The 21,575-nt window shown below is 38.4% G+C and overlaps 1 protein-coding gene across 1 annotated transcript in view; it reads right to left on the minus strand.

Annotated features, from left to right (window-relative positions):
• Nucleotides 1-2,069: 2,069 nt before the first annotated feature.
• The window catches only part of PCSK1 (proprotein convertase subtilisin/kexin type 1), a 28,696-nt gene continuing 9,190 nt past the window's right edge, over nt 2,070-21,575 (minus strand). Inside the window, exons 6-14 of the mRNA XM_071581255.1 lie at nt 20,398-20,486; nt 15,666-15,838; nt 13,282-13,494; nt 12,059-12,159; nt 10,888-11,121; nt 9,323-9,480; nt 7,732-7,865; nt 5,974-6,135; nt 2,070-4,511 (exon numbers count right to left, since the gene is read on the minus strand). Of these exons, the coding sequence (XP_071437356.1) occupies nt 4,149-4,511; nt 5,974-6,135; nt 7,732-7,865; nt 9,323-9,480; nt 10,888-11,121; nt 12,059-12,159; nt 13,282-13,494; nt 15,666-15,838; nt 20,398-20,486 (1,627 nt within the window). The 3' untranslated portion in view covers nt 2,070-4,148. The remainder of the gene's footprint in view (nt 4,512-5,973; nt 6,136-7,731; nt 7,866-9,322; nt 9,481-10,887; nt 11,122-12,058; nt 12,160-13,281; nt 13,495-15,665; nt 15,839-20,397; nt 20,487-21,575) is intronic.

Here is a 21,575-nt window from a genome sequence, read left to right on the forward strand (position 1 = left end):
TTACTACATTTGATTGGAGGTAGTCAAATAGCTGAAATGATACAGCCATTAAGATATATTTTCCAGATAACCACCCACTTTCACATACAATCTGTTTATTTTTCTCTGGTATCTTAGTGGAACTTGGAACATATTAGACCTATTTTTTTCCAGTAGGCATTTACTGCACTGGTGGAAGCAAAATGTCTTATTCTTTCTGGTTACATTATCCTCACAAACAGCAATAACAGAAGTGATATTTTTACTGAGTACTTGTGTAATTAAATAGAATGATGTTTACAGAAATTATTAGTTCCTAGTAGGGTTGGAGTTTGAATCTTTTCTGTGTGCTGTTAGAAGTATTAGCTAGTCAAGTAATTGATTCAGAGCAAAATACACATTTCTAGAGTTTTCCTTTCCCAAAACGCTGTTGTGAACGGCATGGCTCCTTGCAGCACTGGAACTGCACTTCTTGAAAGATTTGATACAGCAGAAAGGATTTAGGTTGCAGAGGTACTCTGCATAAAAACAGAAGCTGTGTTGTATAATAACAACAGTTCTTTTCCCTGTAATTTTTCAGCTATGACTATTTCAGAGATGGACTAAGTCAGAGCCAACTTTCATGAGGTTTGCAATGTTTGGAAAACTACAGTGACAGTCTCTCAGGGACAGCACAGCTCCTCCTGTTGCTCTGATGCTCATGTAGTTAAGTGTGGCTGTCACATCCACTGAATTATCTGTACCAAGATACCCAGGGTCTCAGAAGCAACAATCAGATGTTTCCCCTTCTCTTGAAGGTGCTCTCTTAATAAAAAGACTACATCCCCTCCTAATTTCTGACACTAAGATAATGAAATAATAATTACAATACTAGAGTCAGTGTTTTATTTGTATATACCCCTTTTCTCTCTTAAAATAGCTTTTTGCTTTCTGAAAACACTTGTGGTTGTTTTCAGTTCAGTGACTATGGGAGAAGTAAGAAAGAGGACACTTCATTTGAAAACTAGTTTAAGTTTGGAGCCACAAGATATGACTGACCAGAAACTCTGCTTGGGAAATTCAAATCAGGCAAAGCTAGGAAGTTCAAATGCAGCATGACACTTCAAAACTCTGGCAAACTGAGACTAAAAATATTGTTTAGTGTGGAAGGTAATTTGCTCTAACGTAGACTTAGATTTCTTTTTTGATGTTCAGAAATCCATTTTCTATGTACACTACTAATAGTATTTTTGCTAAGGAAATGTATCTGATTGAAAGCACAGAAAGTGTTGTAATTATCCCTAGAGCACTTCACAAAGCAGATTTTGTAATTCAGCAGTGGTTAATTGAGACTAGAGAAGCAAATTAAATCTGGGTATGATGTGCAAGTCCCCAAGAAGTTAAAGCTTTATAAAGCAGAGTAATTCATTTCTGCAGTGTTTTCTCAAGCATAATGTCCTTTCGGGGTAACAGTGGGAGAAGGGAGTTCCATGGAGGTGGCTGCATCTTCCTGGTCACATCTGGGTGTTAGTGTATGTTGGAGCAGCCCAGGGAGCACCCCAAATTGTGTGCATGGCTACACAGTGCCCACAGAGCCCTCTCCCCAGCACAGGCCAGCAAACAGCCACCCCCAAACAGCAGCTCTCCACAGCCAGTCCCAGTGTGTTCAGTTGTATGTGGGCTTGAAAGGTGAGGAGGTGTGGAAGGGAACAACACGTATTTCAGCTGCTTCTGTCTTCATGCAAGAAGTCGAGTCCTGTGTATTTGACTCCCCTGAGTCATTCTCCTGTGTTATTTCATTATAGTGCTTCTGACACACATCTGTATGTGAAATGGGCAGAATTTGGTAATTTGGAGCCACAGAGTCTGAATTTCAGACTGTGCTCGTGTCACTGATGTCCACAGCAAATCTGACTTGGCTGCAGGTAGTGTGAGTGTTCCCAGTGAAGAAAGTCTTAATTTTCTACACATGACACATTTTTTTCCACCCAACTTCTGGTTATTTCCTCAAGTCATTATCCTTCATTCTAAATTCTACTTCCCAGGGCAATAGCTTGACTTCATCTCACTGTTTTCTTTACAAATGGTAAGACCACACACTGAGCTCTGCTAACACACTGTATTATGTTACTAGTAGACAAATTTTAACATCACATTACATACATGTTGCAGTTGCTGTTGTAACATGCCTTTAAAAAATACCTTTATTGGATGAAATTGTCTCTTTCCCAAGAAAAATTCTGGTTCTTCAATATAATTTATTATGCCTTTTAAAATTCTGTCTGTTCAATAAAATCTTTGCTATATTATAAATACCTGTAACGAAAATATAATTTAAAATTCTGAGAGAAAACTTTTTTTTAAGCTTTTACATTTTTCACAAAACCCACACCGGCACCAAGGAATGACTAACAATAAAAATAATTTACTCCTGTACAAGCTAATCTGGGTTGGAAACATTCAAGAGAGGTTTTAAACTTGTCCCCTGGTGAAACTTTGGCTACAGCATAGGAACTGATCTTAAAACAAAGGAGAATCTTTTGTTTCCCACCCTTTTAACCTGAAAATTTCTTTCAAGGCCTGATGCAGCGTTGCTAGTACTTTCCTCACTGTAACATATCTGAATGAGGACTGGCTAAAGTAGTTGTTATCTGAGGCAACCAGCCTCTGATTTCCATTTGACAGAACTTAAAGTGGTCCTTACCTCACCAGATGGGTATATTTTGAAAATTAAACATTAGTGAAAATAAGTGCTCTCCTTCTGTAATAGCAGCAATTAGAAATTTTCATGTTTTGCTTGTTCATTAGTTCTGCATTGCCAGAAAGCTTTTGCATGGAAAGGACAGCAAAAGAAATCTTTCTGATTTGGACTACTTGCAGGGATTTGCCTTTAAATTACAGAATTTATTCTGAAGTTTGAAAAATCTCTATCTGAACTGAATTATGAGCAAATTGTTAAATTCCTGTCTTGGAGACACTTGCATCATTATAAGGAATAAACAGTGAAGAAGAATCAAATCATTACAGAGAGTCTGTAAAACACATTTCAACATTAGATGAGAGAGGAAGAAAAGTAAAAAGCAGTCAGCACTTTTTTGGATTTTCTTTAGCACTGGAATGAGATAACTATCCCCTGGGAACCTTCATTTCTTGTTCTAGATTCCCTAGAATTTCTGAACATCCAACATGCCTTTTTTTAATCAGTTGTGAAAAGAAAAATAATACATCAATCTTGACTCTGTCTTTAAAGAGGTACGTGTGGAAAACCTGTGTCTAGTATACTGCTAAGTTAGGGAGTCACTCATGGTAGTTGCTTTCTGACAGCCACCTGTCTCATCCTCTTCCAGTTTATCCTTCCTCCTGCTCCTCTCTCTCCTACTCCATATTCCATGCACACCCTACCTACAGGACACTCTGTCCTCACTAACTACACACAGTCTACAAATTCTAGGCTCATAATTCAGGCACTTCACTTAGGCTGGGTGGAAAGAATGCCATCCCATGGTCTGGGATGTCTGGTTTGGGGATCTTTTGTATTAGTGTATGTCTGTCTGTAATCTAAATTGGGAGTAACTTCATCAGTGTTCACTGATGCTCCAGTCCAGCTCCAGCCTCCCAGATGTTCCTTGACAGGAGAACAGAAAGGCGAGGGAGCACTGTTGTTTGGAGGAGGAACAAAACACCTATGATGGAAGCAGTCCTGGCTGCAAATATTGAATCAGAATAAATGACAAATATAACAAAGATTGCAATAGTCACAACAAATCCATGGATGAGAATATATCCCCATAGCTTTGGCAGTTTGGTTCAAAACTGCTTGTTAATTCATGTTTTGAATCCTACTGCATGCTTAAGTGAAGAGGGTGGAAGAATAAGAAATATGAAAATTGTTTAAAATAGAGCATTAGGGTTTTCAGGGGATTACCATTGCGTTTCATGCCTGAGGGAGCAATTCTACTGTGATGGTAATGAAGAAAGGCTTTGAAAAAATATATTACTAAAAAGATTACTAAAAAGTGTCAGTTTCATGCCTTATCCCCTCACACCCATTTTTATCCTTCCTTGATATTTGTAATAAATATGAAGCAATCAAAGCAGCAATCACACAACTAGAGCATACACAGACTTTGGAAAAAAACCCTACAGGTGGGGAGAATGAATATTTCCAACTCAGTGCCATACCCTACAGTCTAGTTTCCTTCATTTATAATATCGACCAAAGCTTGCAGCAGTCTATCATCTCTATGCTTGTAAGGTTTGGCATTGTAAAAAAGATCAACGTAGTCACTGTACAGACTTTCCTCTGAGCCTCTCAATTGGGAGGGCTTGTTCAATTTTTTGAGGGCTTGATAGAAGTGTTCATATGGAATATTTAACTTCTCACTTGCAGTCTTCTTTGGCAGTTGCTTCTGATCCATCTGTCTGCTAAAAGCACTCTGCAGTAAATGTAGCATGGCCTCTGATGGGACTTTATCTTCTGCTTTGTCAGGGCTACTACTGGTATCTTCTGTGACTTCGGGTTTTTCACTCAGGTTCTCCAGTGTGGTATGGTCCTAGAACACAGATTTGCATAAAAAAGGGGTAGGTGTCAATGAAGAACTGCCTAGATTAAGGTCTGCTCTGCTTAGTGATTTCCATTTGCGTGTGGCCAGATGTTATTTTTTCATTTTCATTTGGCATCTAGAAAGCAACTAGACCATTATTGACCAAAACAGACTACCAAAAGGACTATCTTTCATAGAATATCAAGTCTTCCCCCAACAGAGGTAGTTACAAATTCAGATTTCTCACTGACAACATGGCACTTTTATATCAAAATTTGTCCCAATCTTAAAGAGATAGATCTAGTTGTACCACAGAACACAGTTTCTCAGCAGTCTAAATGAAGAAAATACATATGCAGTGCTGATGGCAGCTCTGATGTGCCACATAACCCTCATGAGAAGGACTGAACCAGTGTTTCCATACAACCTTCTCTGTACATGGTTTCACTAGGTAAAAGACAATGAAGTACAGCTAACGGGTGGCCAAGACACCTTGGAAACCTTGGAAGACAAATCCCAACTAGAGATGCACAGAGCAGTTGGTGAGGAGCATGATCTTTTTCAACAGAGTACGTGGCGGAACAGCTTCCTCATTTACCCTAAGATTGTCTTTCTAACTGAACAGTCATTTTATCTTAATTTGTTTTCTACCATGGCCACACATCTTCTCCTACAGTCCTCAATCCACTTTTACTTTCTTCCAGTTTATTTTCTTGCCCATGAGTGCCAGACCTGCTGACACTTACGTGATGCATTTAAAGACCATAATCATGTCTCCCTCAATCTTCTCTTTCATAACCTGTCTGAGGAAAGTTAAACTCTCTGTACTTTATGGATATCCTAATTAATTAATGGGGAATCAATTTGATGTGATGTGACTAGTGAAGTATTCTGAAGCTAATGAACAAATCGAGTACTGTGAAAATGTACAATACTGCATCCTGAAACCCACTGTCACTCTGTGTGTTTACAGCACTCTGTCTGAAGGGTAAAGAGGGGATTATACAGAAGCTGGGAGCAACAGATCCACTGAACCAAACCACCTGAATCAGTGAGTCTCTGACTTTTGACAAGCCTTTTGCTACACACTTCTAACTCCCTGCAAACTGGCAAGGCTCCTTCTCAATGCAACATTTGCTCTCAGTAGAATTACATAAATTTAGTGTGTCTGTCAAAGGTGTCTTCCTCCCTGCTCCCTTCTCGAACCACTGAACTGCACTAGCTAGAGATTTTCCTGCTTTAGTAGCAATATCCTATTATCATCTCAATCTCCTTACATTTGCATATATGAAAACAGAGACTAATAAAAATATCAGATGTTGACACTAACAAAATTATGATACTCAACTCAAGAATGGTCTTGGGTTACATGAAATGAATACAGAATTACTATGTGTCTTCTCAGTAGGGAAAAAGTACCATTTTCTTATAAATTGAAAAACACAAAAGGAAAAAAATAGTATCACACTACCTCTACAAAGTCTGTCATCTTCTCCACTCCTCTTCTGTCATTTTGCACAGCATTGTAGGATGTATATACACGTGGCTGCTTCATGTGTTCAGGTTGGGTAGCAGTGCCATGCAAAATCAATTTCCAGTTTACAATCCTTCCTTCATTTTGTAATCGTCTAGACTGAAAAACAAGCATGGCATCAGAATACGTTCTCAGGACAGAAGAAGATGAAACAAGGCACTTGATTGTAAAGTAGACAGAAGCAACTAAACCATATTGTAAGTATTTCAATATCTAAATTTAGACAATGATTCATAAGCACCAAAACCCAGATATATTAAAGACAGATCAGAAATTGCGATTTAATACAATGACTTAACCACATTCACATCACATTTTGACATAATGTAATTATTAATTAATCATGTAAGCATCAATGGAATTCTGACATAACACAGAATGCTAAAAAATACTGAAGTAGTATTTTGCATTATTTCAATTGCTCACTAAGCCATTCCTTGATACCACTGGAAATGGTAATGTGGAATAACATTCTGTAGTGGTGTGCAACAGCAGTCTGAAACACAGTGTATGGAAGTGAGCAACAAATGCTTATTCAAAAATTCTGGCAGCAGTATTTCAATAGCAGAAAGTAGAAGGGACACTGAAACTTTATTTGATCAAAGCATCTTTCAGAATTTTTGCTCATTCCTTTAGTGACTGAAGATGGCTGCTGGAACTCTTATTTTCTAACAGAAGTCTAGACTAATGTTTACATACACAACTTAAATGACAACTAAAGCTACTCATAATTACAACCTATAAGTAACTCTGCATGGGAATCTGTGATGCCAGTTAAGGGCCATTAATATGAAAGCTTATTTCAGATAGAAAAACCTACAAACTGACCTAAGAGTGTACTCTGCCTAGAGGACAAAAATCTTGGTTTATTGTGAGTTTCAGGAAGCTCTCACATGAAAATGGCAAATAAGAGATGCTCTTCTTAACATTTTTTTTCAAAAAAATGCATTCAAAGAGCAGAATATCTGTAACCAGAAGGTTATCTATAACCCTGCAGCATTAACACTACACTGTTGATAATAATATTTACTTCAACTGCCTTGTCCATCTGCTCAGCACTTGGCAATGGCCTATTTACAGCTAGAGGCCAATAGGGGCTGCAGGCTCCGTGTCTAATGGGAAGCATTCAGTTCCTGCTAAGATCCAACCCCTAATGACAAGCTTATTAACAGACAACTTCCATGAGATGAGTGTGCTTGATCACTCCCTCTTTGAAGGAAATGACTTTTCAGTTGCCTGCCAAGCAGCTTTATTCTGGTATCTCCAGAATAAAGGTTTTGAATTAATGAAAACTGTGCTTGTGGACCAAGAGAAGACTAGATCCATGCTGTGTTCCTTTCTGCAGGAAAAAAATCTGCAGTTAACCATACATTATTTGATTGCATATATCACCCCATGAATCATAGAAAATTATATTAAGTGACTTCCAGTGACGTCTGTCCGAAAAAAAACAGGCATGAAATTTTTTTTACAAGAAGATGTCAATGAAATGAGAATGGTGCACTGTATTTGAGTAAAGGACAAGAAAATCTTACCCTATTTTTTAAGCTTTAATTCAGGTGGGTATTTAAAACAAACTCTCATTACATTCTGTTAATGAGAAGGCTCACAATTAAACATGATTTTTACTGGTTAGGAATGACTTTACTCATGTTAGCTTCCAAACATAGTTGATCAACATACAGACATACTTACCATGTCAGTAATTCTTAAAATCCAGGTGCCTTGGGGATTTTCTCCCCATGTGTGAACCGACATGAAGTCCCAGTTCTTAAAGCCATTGGGGGATTTGTCTCTCTCTCTCTCAGCCAGTAAGACAGTGCTGGTCCCTGTGTTAGTGCAAGATCAACAGCAGGGTTGTTCATATGTGCCTGCTTTTACTTTTCACACTGGTCAGCCTGCACTCTACCTAGTGCATAGGTGTGCTGGAAAATACACTGTTTAACAGTGATTCCTTTGACAGTGGTTCCTTTAATTATTTTCACACCAGCATTTAAGAGCACACAAACTATTAAGTCACACAAAAAAGGCACATCTTGATAAGTGTTCTATCTCTTAACACAAAAAGACACTGAATGCACATGAAGAAGCCTGAGAAGCAGTGGTCAGACACAACCAGTCAAATAGTTCAAGAAACTTTTGAAATGGAAGTTTTGAAGGCAAATCAGCTTGTGCAGTATTGTGAAACCTCAGCCTAATCCTGATTTCCTCACTGTATTTTTTCTTTGGTTGTTTTTTTGTTTGTTAGGGTTTTTTTTGTTTTGGTGAGTCGATGTAAATTTTTAGAGTCTGGTCCTCCAAAAAGGTGAAAAGTGCTTGTATTGTTATTATTACAAAAATGCTGCAGTTCATACAAGTATTTCTGCAGCAAGAGATTCTACTGAATGGTGGGAAATTTGTTGGGCTTGTTTGTATCTAAGGAGAAAGCGAGGGAGCTCTATTTACATAATAAGAAGCAGAGAAGCCCCAAGGAGTCTTGTCACAATTTTTAAGTGTATTTAAACATAACACCATAAATACAGAAAAAGAATGACACATTTGCTGGTAGTGTTTTGCAGGAAAATGGAAAACCAGCAAGAAATAAGGGAAAAACAGCTTAGCCATGAAAGCAAAATGATGCTAAAGGGGACGCAGCATTGCTTGATATTGCTACCTAGAAATAGAAAAATTAGATCAGCCTGATGTTTAAATTCGTATCTGGAAACTTGCCTTTTTTCATTAATAATACCAATTGATCTAACAGACCTTACTCTCTATGAAGTTGTTTATACTAAGTTTTTTTTTTTGTCTCTTTATGATGTTATTTCAGGACTTTGTCAAGGCAGCCTGCCAAGCTCTAGCTCATTTAGCATATTTGTACTAAGTTGCCTAACAAAGACATTGTGTTTTTAAATACACAAATGGAGAGATGCAGTTCCATGAAACCTAAGGAGTTGTATTTCCTCAGTTTTCCATTAGTCTGTTAAGTCACAGGAAGTCTGATAAGCATTACTGAACTATAATTTGTTGTCTGCCAGGAGCCCTCAGTCTTCACAGGTCCTGTTGCCAGGATGAAAACATACTGTCCCTTCATTTTCTGAAGTATGATTTTCAAACCTCTTCTCACAAAACTGAAAAGGGGTTTCTGTAGTTCCCAGGATGCTTTATCCTCACATCATCTTCACTGGATTTATCCAGTGACACATTTAGCTCTTTTTAAGCCACTGTAAAACACAGAGGTGGTTTTTAATGAAATAGTTTTACACACTGGAGCAACACCAACAAGGTGTGTCTTTGCTTCCTGTACCTGATGGAGATACCAGAGTGACATGAAGATCACCTCTCCGGGAATACTCAATCGTTGCCTCAAGCTGCACATGCTCCAGAGATATAATGAAGTTTTCTTGACCCTCGCAGGCTTTTGTGGGAATTTCAATGATGACTTCTTCATTTGCTCTTAATAATCTGGCAAAAATTACAGCAGTTCTTTGATTACCCACAGGAAACTTTGATTCTGGATCATGATGTGAAGTGTAAATGATACATTTAACACCCATTTCAGAATGATGAGAAGGGAAGAAGTAAAGACAAATTCTGCATTTGGTATTCTTTTGAATGCTCCAGTGAAAAACACGGAAAGTTCTGGAAGCACACTACTGGAAGCACACTGAAGTGGACCAGGTGACTCCAAAAGAACCAGTTTGCAGGCAGCCACATCACACAACTATATCAGACTTAGACTCTGTTGCATTATTCAAATATCCAGAAAAGCAGTTGTTGTGAAGCTAAAATATCACAGCATAGACCTGTCCTGGCCCTTTGTAGTCAATACCACCCCAATGGGAAGAAAAGCTAACATCTGTTGTGCAAGGAGAGCTTCTGTGCATGGCTTTATATGCACAATTCCCACTACTTCCAAAGAGAATGGGTATCTCAATCTCCACATAAATAATTCTAAACTCTGAATCATGGGACTTTGTTTTTTATAATGTAACATACAGAACTGCAATAAAAATACACAAGCACAAAGTATCACACACATTGGTACTGTGTCACTATCCTGTGGAAAGGAGACAGCTTGTAAAAGCAAATTGGTAGTTAAATAGCACAAATAATAAGGCTGCCAAGCAGTGACTCTCCAAAACACTGCAATACATTTTGGCAGACAGATTTTTGGTGCATTCACACAGTATAATTTCAGCCTTTGAAATAGGTAATTTTTTCTAGACGACAAATACGTAAGTGAACAAGTGGAAACAAAAGTCTATATATCCTTATTGATTTACCAGTTCAGTGACTAATTACAATTTATCTGTATGTTCAGCTCAGTTTAGGTTCATTTTGCTGTGAGCATGTGTGAACGTGGCTGGTAAGACTTTTCAATGAGACTTTGAGATACTTGTTTTTCATAAGAGAAATGCTACAGAAGTGAGTAAAACTCAATATATCACCTTGATTTCAACCTACACCTGTCAGAAGAGAAGAATTGCTAAGACCTATTAGAGATTTTTTTTTTAATCCTTGGGAGACTTCACTATCTTTTCATCATCTGCCTTCTGATATTGGTCTCAACATTCGCACCTTAGCTGATTGAGTTCTGCCTCACAGAATGTTCCATCCATATGCTGTCTGCACAAGCAGACATAATAGTCTCTGTTAAGGCTTCATTCTAGTAATTTCCATCAGTCTTACACTAAAAAAAAAACCAAGAAGCAAATGCTGCTTGCCTGCCCCTGAGGAATATAGTAAGGCAATAATAAATGAATCAAAAGGAATCCCTTACTCTGATTCAGGGCAATCTGTGAAGAATATGATGCTTCCGGCTTCACTAAGGTGGACATGATCTTGGTAGCTGCTAATGCAAATTCTTACCTTGGTTCAAAGCTTTGGTCTTTGACAATACACTCTCTCTTTTCTGGTACACCTTTCCATCTTTTGGGGTCCGCTAAATCTACCAAGGCATTGGCATTGAGTAGTCCAAACCCAAATCGACTGTTGACCATCAGTCCTGCTCCATTCTTTTTCCACCCTGGGTTTCCAGACAGTGGATCATATTCCGAGGTCCACACTACCAGGTGCTGCATATCCCTCCATGTTAGGTCTGGGCTGTTGAGAAAGTGTTCCTGGTTAGTTGTTTCAGGGATTCCTATAATTTTTCTCTCAATTACTAGTCTGCAATAGATCATCATGCTTTGAAAGGCATATGACATCCCATTGTTTTAAAAGACACAGCATGTCACACACTTCTCACAATATTTCTCCAGGTAGACAAGACTTCTGTGTCAAGGAAAAAGGGGTATCTATCAAGATTAGTCAAGTCCTTCAAAACCATTCAGGAATTTAAAGTTAGCTAACAATAGTTTCCACCAGTGTTTGTAGAATCTGGTCTTTGAAATTTCACTGGGTATTTGATTCTATCTGTGATTAACTCTGCCCTTTACAATATCTAAGTGTTTTGGCTTATGTCATCAAAGGGGTATGCAATAGCAAATGGAGTTGAATTTGCACCATCCAAGTATAAGCCTATGCACTTCTGCCTGAAGTGTTTTCTGTGAAAAAGACATTGTCCTGTCCTTTCTTGCTCTCTCCACATCCTACACCCTGCCTGCCCTACAGGATCCAAACCTGGATGCTCCCTGCCTGCTCTGACAGACGAGCTTGGGCACCTCCCATTTGATGTCTCATCACTGGCAGAAAATCTTCCAGTTGACTGAAGACTTAAACCCTTGCAACCTATTGTCTTCTAATTATGCTCTCCTGATCCATGTGCAACCTCACTTTTCACTGCATTTGACCCCAAATCAGTTAAACACTGTTGCCAACACACCATTCCTCAGTCATTAGGATTTACTTACATTGGTTCTACTTTCCTAGGAAGGTACTGAGGCAAGCAGCTGCTTATTTTTCTCATCAGCCTGTCTGACTGACAAAAAAGTGGAGCTGCAGCACGGTGTGGTGCTACTTCAAACAGACAACATTCAGGGGAAAATGGTGGGATGGCTCAGAGAGAGGAGTTTGAATAGGTAATGGTGTGACATCTTACTTTGCTTCCAGCGCAAGAGCAAAAATCCCTGCAGCCAGAGGTGCAGATGCAGAGGTCCCAGTGTGAGTTTCTGTACATTCATTGTGAAGATCCACACTTGTCTGACAGAAAAACACAACAAAACAAAAAGCAACTCTAGATTGTATGAATAAACAGTTGCAAATACAGTCATATCCACACTCAAAAACATAATTATGTCTCCTTTACTTGGTGTGTATTAATACACACCTCAACAGCAGAAAAAGTGATGGATGTTTAAATCTGTTCATATTTAAATCCACTCCTTTTACTTCAACTATAATTTTTGTATCAAAATGCTTTGTGTTGGAACAAAATACTCCCACACTGAATATCTTATTTTATTCTAAGATTTCACAATAAGTGTTTCAGACTTACTGGTGAATCATAAAAACAGATCATTGTGTTGGGCCTAGAACATTTAAAATTACTGCTTGCTAGAAAATTACTCATAGGTTTAGTATTGGTGTTCTGCTCCCTCTTCAGCAGAAGAACTATAATTTGCAATGAAATATGTGCTTTATTTAAAAATTAAATATCAAACTCAATGTCCCATGTATCTACATCTTAACTATAAAGAGAAGCCACTTAGGAAAGACTTATCTCCTGACTAACTTAGAATGACATGAGTTTAAGCCCCATAAATGCAATGTATTGCAAAATTAGCATCCACCAGGGCTGAACAGAAATTAGAGATATTTCAACATTATTTTATCACAGCAATTTGCTTAGCACAAGGAAGGCACACAGACTGATGTGTCTGCTTGCTGAGTACCTTTTATAGGTTTGGAAGCAACTACTGTTGCTGTCGCTGTCTTACAAAAGGTAATGGAAAGGTATATCAGCGACCTTACATCACAGGTTCTTTTTCCTTTAAATCTCTCTTCATTTGCCCTTTCTGAAAATGGGCCCATATCAAACCATGCAGAGACCACGCTCTTTCATACACAAACAGCATTCACAAACAGCAGACAAATTCAGCATGTTGACTTAACTGCATTGACACAATAATTTTCTCTAACACTGCTTTACAGTAGAAGATGTTCCAGGAATACAAATACCTCAAATTTTCAAGGCAAAACCACTAAACATGTAACACATAACAAAAAGCAGGTAATTGAAACCCAAGCATTTAAGAGGTTTCATTTGTTACTTGCATATACAATACATTTCTATTTATTCTGAAACTGGTAAAAACAACCTACAATTCTCTGGTCAGTATAATCCCCACTGCTGTATGCTGTGGCCAGAGTTGAAGAGCACTTCTCTGCATACCAGGGAGAAAGCCCTTGCTGAGAAGCACTGCTAATGGAGATTGTGTAGATACTATCAGTGTAACCATCACAGTCACAGTTGTCACCCTGACGACCTCCATTCCCTGAAGCCCATACGAAAATGGAGCCTTTCCCATTTCGACCCTAGGGAAAACAGAAATGAGGGGTTATCAAAGGTATTTCAGACCCTGAGCAATTATCAGAGATTTCAGACCCCTAATGTATCCTTAACAACTCCTTCCTCCCAAGAAACCTAATATACCAAACATTCTCAGTCAAAAAGGACAGATTTCAGTAAGAACTGCAGAAGACAGAAACAGAAGAAACCAGCTGTCTGACATGCCCTACTTATCAACCTGTAGCACATCTCTTAGTTTGACTGGCCTACATTTAGTGTTCCAGGTACAGCAACTTTCCTCAGAAGGTTTTTAATTTTAAAAGAGTCTGTGTTCAACAGGTGAATTTTCCCACATGCCGATGTTTTGATCTCAACCATTTCTACGAAAAATGCCCATTTACTTTCAAGAAATGGTAAGTTTATCAGGGGTTATTTCTTTTGCCTTTCCTGTAATCACAGAGGTATGGGTTAGCAGTATGAAGGATGTATGTCCTGGAAACCCTCCCTTCTCTCTCAGATCGATGATTCAACATCACCAGTCTCCAGATACAACCACATTCCTTCCCTGCTCTGGTGTCCAGTGTGCAGTGAGGGAGCAGCAGCCAACACCTGATGCCAGCAGCTGACAGCATGTAAACCATCACAGCTATCACATTGGGAGCACGTACCACCCCATCCAGTCCTAAGCTGTGGAAGTCCTTCAGGAGAAAACAATCTGTTTCATGTGATGAACAAAAGTTCATATATTGTTCATTATTAATCTATGTACTCTCACTAGAGCCAACAGTTGAAACAGATTTTATCAACCCACTAAGGTGAGATTTGAACTTGTTTATGTAAATGCTATGACATTTGCAGCACTTAAAACATTAAAGATACTTTAAAAGGTACTGCGATATAACTGTTATCTTGGGAAGGACAAGCCATGTCAACTACAGAATATTATATAGTATCTTTGAGAATAAAGGCTGCAGTTCAGAAAACCACTGGTGTATCTGAACACCTGCTCTGATTTCACTTAACCCCTGTTCAGTGCTTAAGGCTATGTCTGTGCTCAGGTGCTTTACCAGAGCAGTAGTGAAGGATTCAGGGGCTAAAATTTTTGCCAATCCCAACTCTGACTGACTTTAAGGAGAACAGAGACAAGCCAGAGCTTTGCAAAAGGAAGCCTGACAAACGAATAATATTTTTCGCCATGAGCAATAAAACAAAACATAAAAAAGGTACATTCTTCACCAAAGAACCTGCTTTTCCAGAGTAAGACCACTGCACATTTGTTACCTAATCTCCCTCTTCTCTTGATGCCTAACTATGGGCTGAGATCTCTCTTTGTTACCAGCCCACTCTTCTTGGTCTCCTTCTTCCCTCAGGGTTATCTCTGTCAGCTGTCAGACTCTGCATTCTTCTCGTCTTCTCCCCTTCTGGCTACTATTGCTAGCCGTCCTTTATCCAAAAATATTTCTCTTTGCTTCTGTCCTTTAAGCTTTCCTCTATTTCTCTCTTCTCCCACCTCTGATTCAGTCTTCCTCTCTATATTAGTACTTTTATTATCTTTAAATATCTTTTCACCTCACTGGCAAGAGCAAGAGTAGTTTATTAATAAATACCTGGCAGCTCTTGGTTTGCACCCTACTTATCATCCAACCAGATCTAGAGTGTAACATCAAAGCAAAAACTGTAAAAACATTCCTTCCAGTACTCTTCATCATGCATTTTTACTACATTCATTTTAACTGGATCAGGATGCACACAAATTTATAAATTAATACAATTAACACAATGCAAGCTTGTCCACAGGGTGATAAAATGCATTACTAGTTCACACAGCAAAATATTCATTAAGCAGAAATTTTGTATTAAATTCTATAGGCTTTCAGTGCAGAAATCCAATTACTGTTCAGTGCAAAAGAAGCAGCAGAGAAGGATGGGGGTAGGGCAAGACAAAGGCAGCAAAAGTAAGGATGGAAAATAAAGCTTATCTGTGGAGATTAGCAGCTTAAAACTATCTTGGAAAGCCCTAATAGTCATGTTCTGGCTGGAAATTTCTCTGACCTCTACTATTAAAATATATCTTGTCCATTTCAAATATGTTTGAGCAAAGACAGCACAAACCATTTTCATTTCTTCCCTGCTATCAACCATTTTAAAATTCTGTACTCTGCCCCATTATACTTTATCGTTCCCTTAAGTATCATACCTGGTTTATCCCATACTCAAAAGCCTTCTGTGCCAGTCTCCCAGGCCCCTCCACAGTTTTACCATCATCGTTGGGGCCCCAGCTTGCACTGTAAATATCCACATGTTCTGGATTGAAACCAATGGAACTGGCTTCAATTGCATCGGTGACTATTCCATCCAGCATTCGTATACCTTAACAGAAAAAGAAAAAAAAAAGCAGACTGGATTTACTTTCTGTTCCCTCCTCCTTGTCTTTGTTAACTGTTTTTACAGTTTCCAGCAAAATTAATCCATAACTATTGCAACCACAGACTACTGCTGTTCATGTAAGCAATACTGAGGACAGTCCCTATCAATGTGAAACAGTACATTTAACCTTTATTTTCAGAGCTCAGTATTCTCCACAAACATTAAACCTTAACATCATTTGCCTCCTATTTCTTTCTTTCTTTCTCTCCTTCTATAAAGACCCAAAAAACTATCTTGCTTACTGTTCCTGCTTTTTCTTACTGCATTCTCTTTCTTCTTACTCTCTATTACATCTGTAACATACTTCTCAAACAGCTAGAATGCCACTGAAATTAAATAGGTTTTATCAGCATTACTTTTATCTTAAATGTTCTAAGAGTTTTAGTTCAAAGATGTAGCTGTGAATGTTCTGACTAAAATACTTTGACCTCAAAGTTGTTAAGGTTTTGCTGTCTCTGTGACACTCTCCACCACAGAAAAAATCTCACTGTTGTTTTACTGCCATGTTTTTTTCTACTGTGAGCAATCCAGAGATATCTGGCCATTAACAATTCATTAGGAACTGCATGATCTAATCTTCTTCAGAGCAAGCCTGATCTCAGTGGTATTTAAAATTCAGTCGTAGACAGCAGTTCATCTGCACTGGATCCATCACTCTGCAAAACTACAGCTCTGCAGCAGGACTGCAACCTGTGCTGTCCAGTGCTGGAGGAAGGTAGAAAGAGCAGGAGTTTGGCAAAATTCCCACTGTGGCATGGCTCTCAGAGTGACAGCAGCAATGTAAGAGCAACAGCAGTCAGGATTCAGCCTGTGTTTACAAGCAATAAAAATGTCTGGGTTTTCTTGAACCTGGCACTTAGTGCTACAGCAGCTGCACCATCTCTGGCAGCTGGTGAATTATGAGTATTGGTTTTCTAGCATTTTCCACCAAATAGGGATTTTGCCAAAGCACAGCAGGCAAAATGTGGTCATTCTGTTAAAACAAACAAACAAAATAACAAAAAGAAAAACCACAACAAAACCCTGTAACATTACCCTTGCTGCTCAGTGTCTTGTTTGGGTTTTTTATACTATCAAGCATGAAAAAAAGATTGCAAGCATAACTCTTTTCTGAAATGGCCGGCCTCTTGATACTCGTAACACCCCTGAGACAAAGCTGAGCTTTATTATTTCATATTCATTAGTGGCAAAATCAGACAAAGAAGTTAATCCACTCAATTACGGCTGCTCCAATATCACTCACAAAGCTGGGAAAAGCATCAATGTATATCCCATGCCTCAGGTGTAGGCTTAAACTCATAACATTTTGATTATTCTTTTATTTCAGCTGGCTCAGAATTGTGAAATTGTCTCATACCAGCACATTGTGAGCAAAGATCCGCCTGTAAGAAAGCAACCGCAAGCTCCAGGTGTGAGCTTGCAACACACCATGAGATACTGGGAACATGAAGAAGAGTGTACAGATACTTCACAGAAAAAAAAGAACAAGCCAACTCTGCAGATAAGCAACAGAAAAAGGAAAAAAAACCTCCACAAGAACACTGACCACACACTGACGAAAACTGTCAAAGGCAAAAAAATCACTGCCTTGTTACTGTGATCACCAAAATCCTGATTGTTCAAGTCAGCTCAGGGATTTGATGACTGCAGTGATATTCCCCTAAGCAGATTCCAATTATGTCCTCTTGCATAAACTCTTTTCTATTCTCGCTCCCATTAGTCTCACAAAATCAAAAGCAGGCAAAGCCCAAGGTAATTTCAGACACATACATGTATGTGCGTGGCAGAAGGCTATTTTTAGCAACATGTCACTGTGCAAGAACTCTCAGCTTGGTCCTTTGTAAAATGGAGCCACTTAATCATTTAATTTCCATGGCAGCACCATGGAAGTATCATAACACAGCACTATGGTTAGATATGCATGAAAATACATGCCCCCTGCTTTACTCCAGAGGGGGTCGGTGCACGCACATTTCTTAGCTCTGCACAGAACAGGAGTGAATGTTGCAGAACACTGAAAGGTGTCACTTTGAAAAGTGGCATTAAAAAGTACTTTTTCTTTTCACTCAGTGTACAGAAAAGCCTATGGGACTCAGAGCCACAAGGTACTGAAGGGACTAATCAAGGTTTCCGAATAGGGCCAGGCTGTGATGGCTGAGAGTACTGAGAGTGCTCAGGGTTATTAAAGTCAGTACTTCTATGGGAAAAGAAAATTTGAATGGAATATTTTGGTTTATCCCTCAAAGCAAAGTTAAACCAACGTCTGATGCTGAAGGCTGGAGAACAAGGTGTTCCAAATGTTAGGGTTTCTTTCCCTGAAGCAGATATCTGACTATCAGACAGAAGTCACTGGCTGTGGACCACTGGACTTATCCAGCATGGCAACTGCTACAAGCAAACAGCCACTTAAAAAAGTCATCCTGGACTAATATCAAATAGAAGTATGCAATGTGTCATTTCATGGATTTAAAAAGAAAAGAAGAAAAACAGCCTCTGAAGAAATTAATCTTGTAGAGCTTGCATCATAAAAATATTCCTCCAGTGTTTACACACTCCAAATTTATCTGAATCTTTTGAAGACTTGTCTTATCTTCCATGCTTTTTGAACATATTTTTGTTACATCCCTATCTTAATCATTCTGGTCACATCTAACAGCTTACAATTTCTTTCACCTTCTCCATTCTTTCTCCTCCCCTACCCAAGTATAAGCTGCTTTCTGGGTAATGTGGATGGCTGGACTGCTTTTCCTTCTGTTATCTGCCTTTTCTAGATAAATCGCCCTACACAGATCTGTGGTTTGCATTTGCAAATGAGCATAGAGCATATGCAAATAGCTGTGGAAGAACCTCCTCTGTAGATGCAAGAGCCTTAAAATATGGGCACAGTGGGAGTTCAGATATCTCTGCAGCTTCATCCATTTTTCCTGGCTTTGAAAATTTGACGTCTTCATCTTATGAGCCAGATATTTTATTTAAACAGATCATGACAGCATAATGCATTGTGGCAAAGGAAAACTGCAAAGCTGACAACTGTAACAACTCAGTAGAGTAACTGGGAACCTACAAACATCAGTCTGAAATGGTGGGAACAACAGTTTTGGGTGTCAATTCCCACTCACCATCCCACTGTTTAAAAGGGAAAAAAAGGGAGCAATGGACAAACTAGGACTGTGTAAGTATCTCTCTCTGAGCTAAATAACCATTTGCAACTAATACTTTTATCATGACTATTCCATAAACCTCTAATGGTTTCATCTTTAAGACACTGCTTTAAAAAAAGAAAACAAAAAAGAAAGAAATACTGATGGACAGGCAAGCGAGACTCCACTTGTTTTCAAATTTAACTTATGGTGACAGAGAAGAAAAGGTTGAAACAAAAAACACAGCAGCCTGAATGTCTTGACTGACATGGCCTTTTAAATGCAATTGTGTAGATGGAAACAATATGCTGCAAACAACAATGGGTATAACTTTGTATATTCTTACTTTTACCCTACTCAGTCCCTCTCCTCCCTTATGTTTCTCCCAGGATAACCAATTGTAAAAGGTGAGTTCATGATTGCTTAAAAGATACAGTCGTAGCTCTGGGTACAATACAGGTTGTTACTATTATAATAATTTATTATTATTACTGTAAATATTAATATCATTTATTCTACTATTATTGCTATTATGATATTCATCACCACCACCTATTTTATCACTGCTGTTGTTATATATTGTACCTATATTCTACTCATAATCAGATTTTAGAGTTTATTCTAGAATTTGTTACATCATATAGATGTAATACTTTTCACCATACAGGATTTTGTACCTGGTTTTAGCTAGGCTTCAAATTAGCAGGCTCAGAGAATCTATGTGGACTGGGAGACAGCTCTCACCTGACTGGGTAACCAAGGAAGTATTTCATACCAGGTGACGCAAACTTAAGATATGTGTGCAGCAGTGGGAGGTGTTAGGGCCATTCCACCATAGCTGAAGTACAGACAGGACCTGCTAGAGCTGTTTTGCTGTGCTAGGCCTTGCTGCTCCTGCTGCTGCCGCTATTTGCCTTTTGTTTGAGTTCAGGGAAGTAGAAACATTTTGTTGTTACTCTTTCTCTTTCTTGAAAAGTGTCTTTTAGAGTGCTTGTGAATCTAGAGAAATAGACTTTATATTAACTGGGGAGTGGGACGTTATTTCTTCTTGTGTAAGTGTGTGTTATATTGTAGTTTTCTCTTAATTTTCTCTTTTCTGTATAATAAATACATATAGTTAGTTTCAGCATAAACCTAGTTCGGAGGGTTTTTTGCCCCTCTCCCTCTTCTTCCCTTTTCACTCTGTCTTGGACAGTTGGCATTTTGCCAGCTCAACCCAAGACAATACCTTTTATTATTCCAAAGTTCATATTTTCCAGGAAAGACCAATCGTTCATCTTTCAGATTAATGGTATCTGAAAACACTCAGAATCTGTCTTGTTTCCATTCATATTAGACACCTAATTATTTCCATTTTCTTACCTCCAACTCTGGAGTTGAAGGCAACTCCAACTCCACATTTTCTGTTGTTGGCTTGCATGGCAATTTCTCCCGCACACCGTGTCCCATGCCTGAATAAATACAGCAAGAATAAACAACATCTCATAACATCTTTGGTGTAATGTACAAAAACACTCATCAATGACCGTAATTTGGTGGAAGTCCTGCTTTAAACTAATGCAGTGCAGCTGGTCAATAAATTTATAGAGTTTTATCTACATGATATAAAAATATTTGTTTCCCTTAAGCTTCAAGAACTATAATTTTACCTACTTAATGATCAAAAGAACATTGTGATGAGATGATAAATACTTTATGTAAGTCCCACTGAAGTCTGTAGACATGTTAATATATTAGCAGAGTGCAAAAGTGGTGTAAAGTTATGGGGCTAAGACACTGCAGAAAGAAATAAGATACAAGTATTTTTTAATCACACATGTAAATATCCTATTTTTAATGGCTACATATATGTAAGATTTCAGAAAATGAGCCTTTAAAGTATCCGTATTGATAATTTTTTCCTTGCAACCAACTGTTTTCTATGCAGTTCTTTTTTTGCCATAGGTGACTCTGATTCCACAACACAGAAAACCTTCATATAAGGGTAACTGTAAGACAATTGTATTATGTAATACTACAAATGGTTATTCAATGACTGAATGCTTCGAGGATGAATTCCATTTAATTATTAATAACTATTAGAGGCAATACAGGTAGATTTAAGAGATAGTGTCATAACAAGAGGATAATGGCTTCTTGCTCTTAAATGATGCTGTAACAAAGCAGAAATGCCATTTTTCAAATGTCTCGTTCATGGGACATTTATCCTTTGACTGATCCATTTTTTCCCCTGTACAGTTATTTATGTAGTGGATGCTACAGTACTGTCTGATAGACAACAGTGCATCAGTTCCTTACCAGCTGTATTGAGTAGTGGCATCCTAATTTGTCTAAGAAATTGGCTCCTTTTGTGTGCCAGCTTATAAAGAAATCTGTTCTCTTTCTTACAGGCAAAATCCATTCCTGAACAATGTATATACCTTGGTGTGACAGACCCACCAAGAGGCTTCACCCAGTATTCAAGAGGTGACTCCAGAGAGGGCACCAGAGGAAATTTCTCTCTCCCTCTGAGACAGACAAGTCCACTACATGAACTGGCT

This window comes from Pithys albifrons, chromosome Z (genome assembly GCF_047495875.1).
Source record: "Pithys albifrons albifrons isolate INPA30051 chromosome Z, PitAlb_v1, whole genome shotgun sequence".
Taxonomy (NCBI): domain Eukaryota; kingdom Metazoa; phylum Chordata; class Aves; order Passeriformes; family Thamnophilidae; genus Pithys; species Pithys albifrons.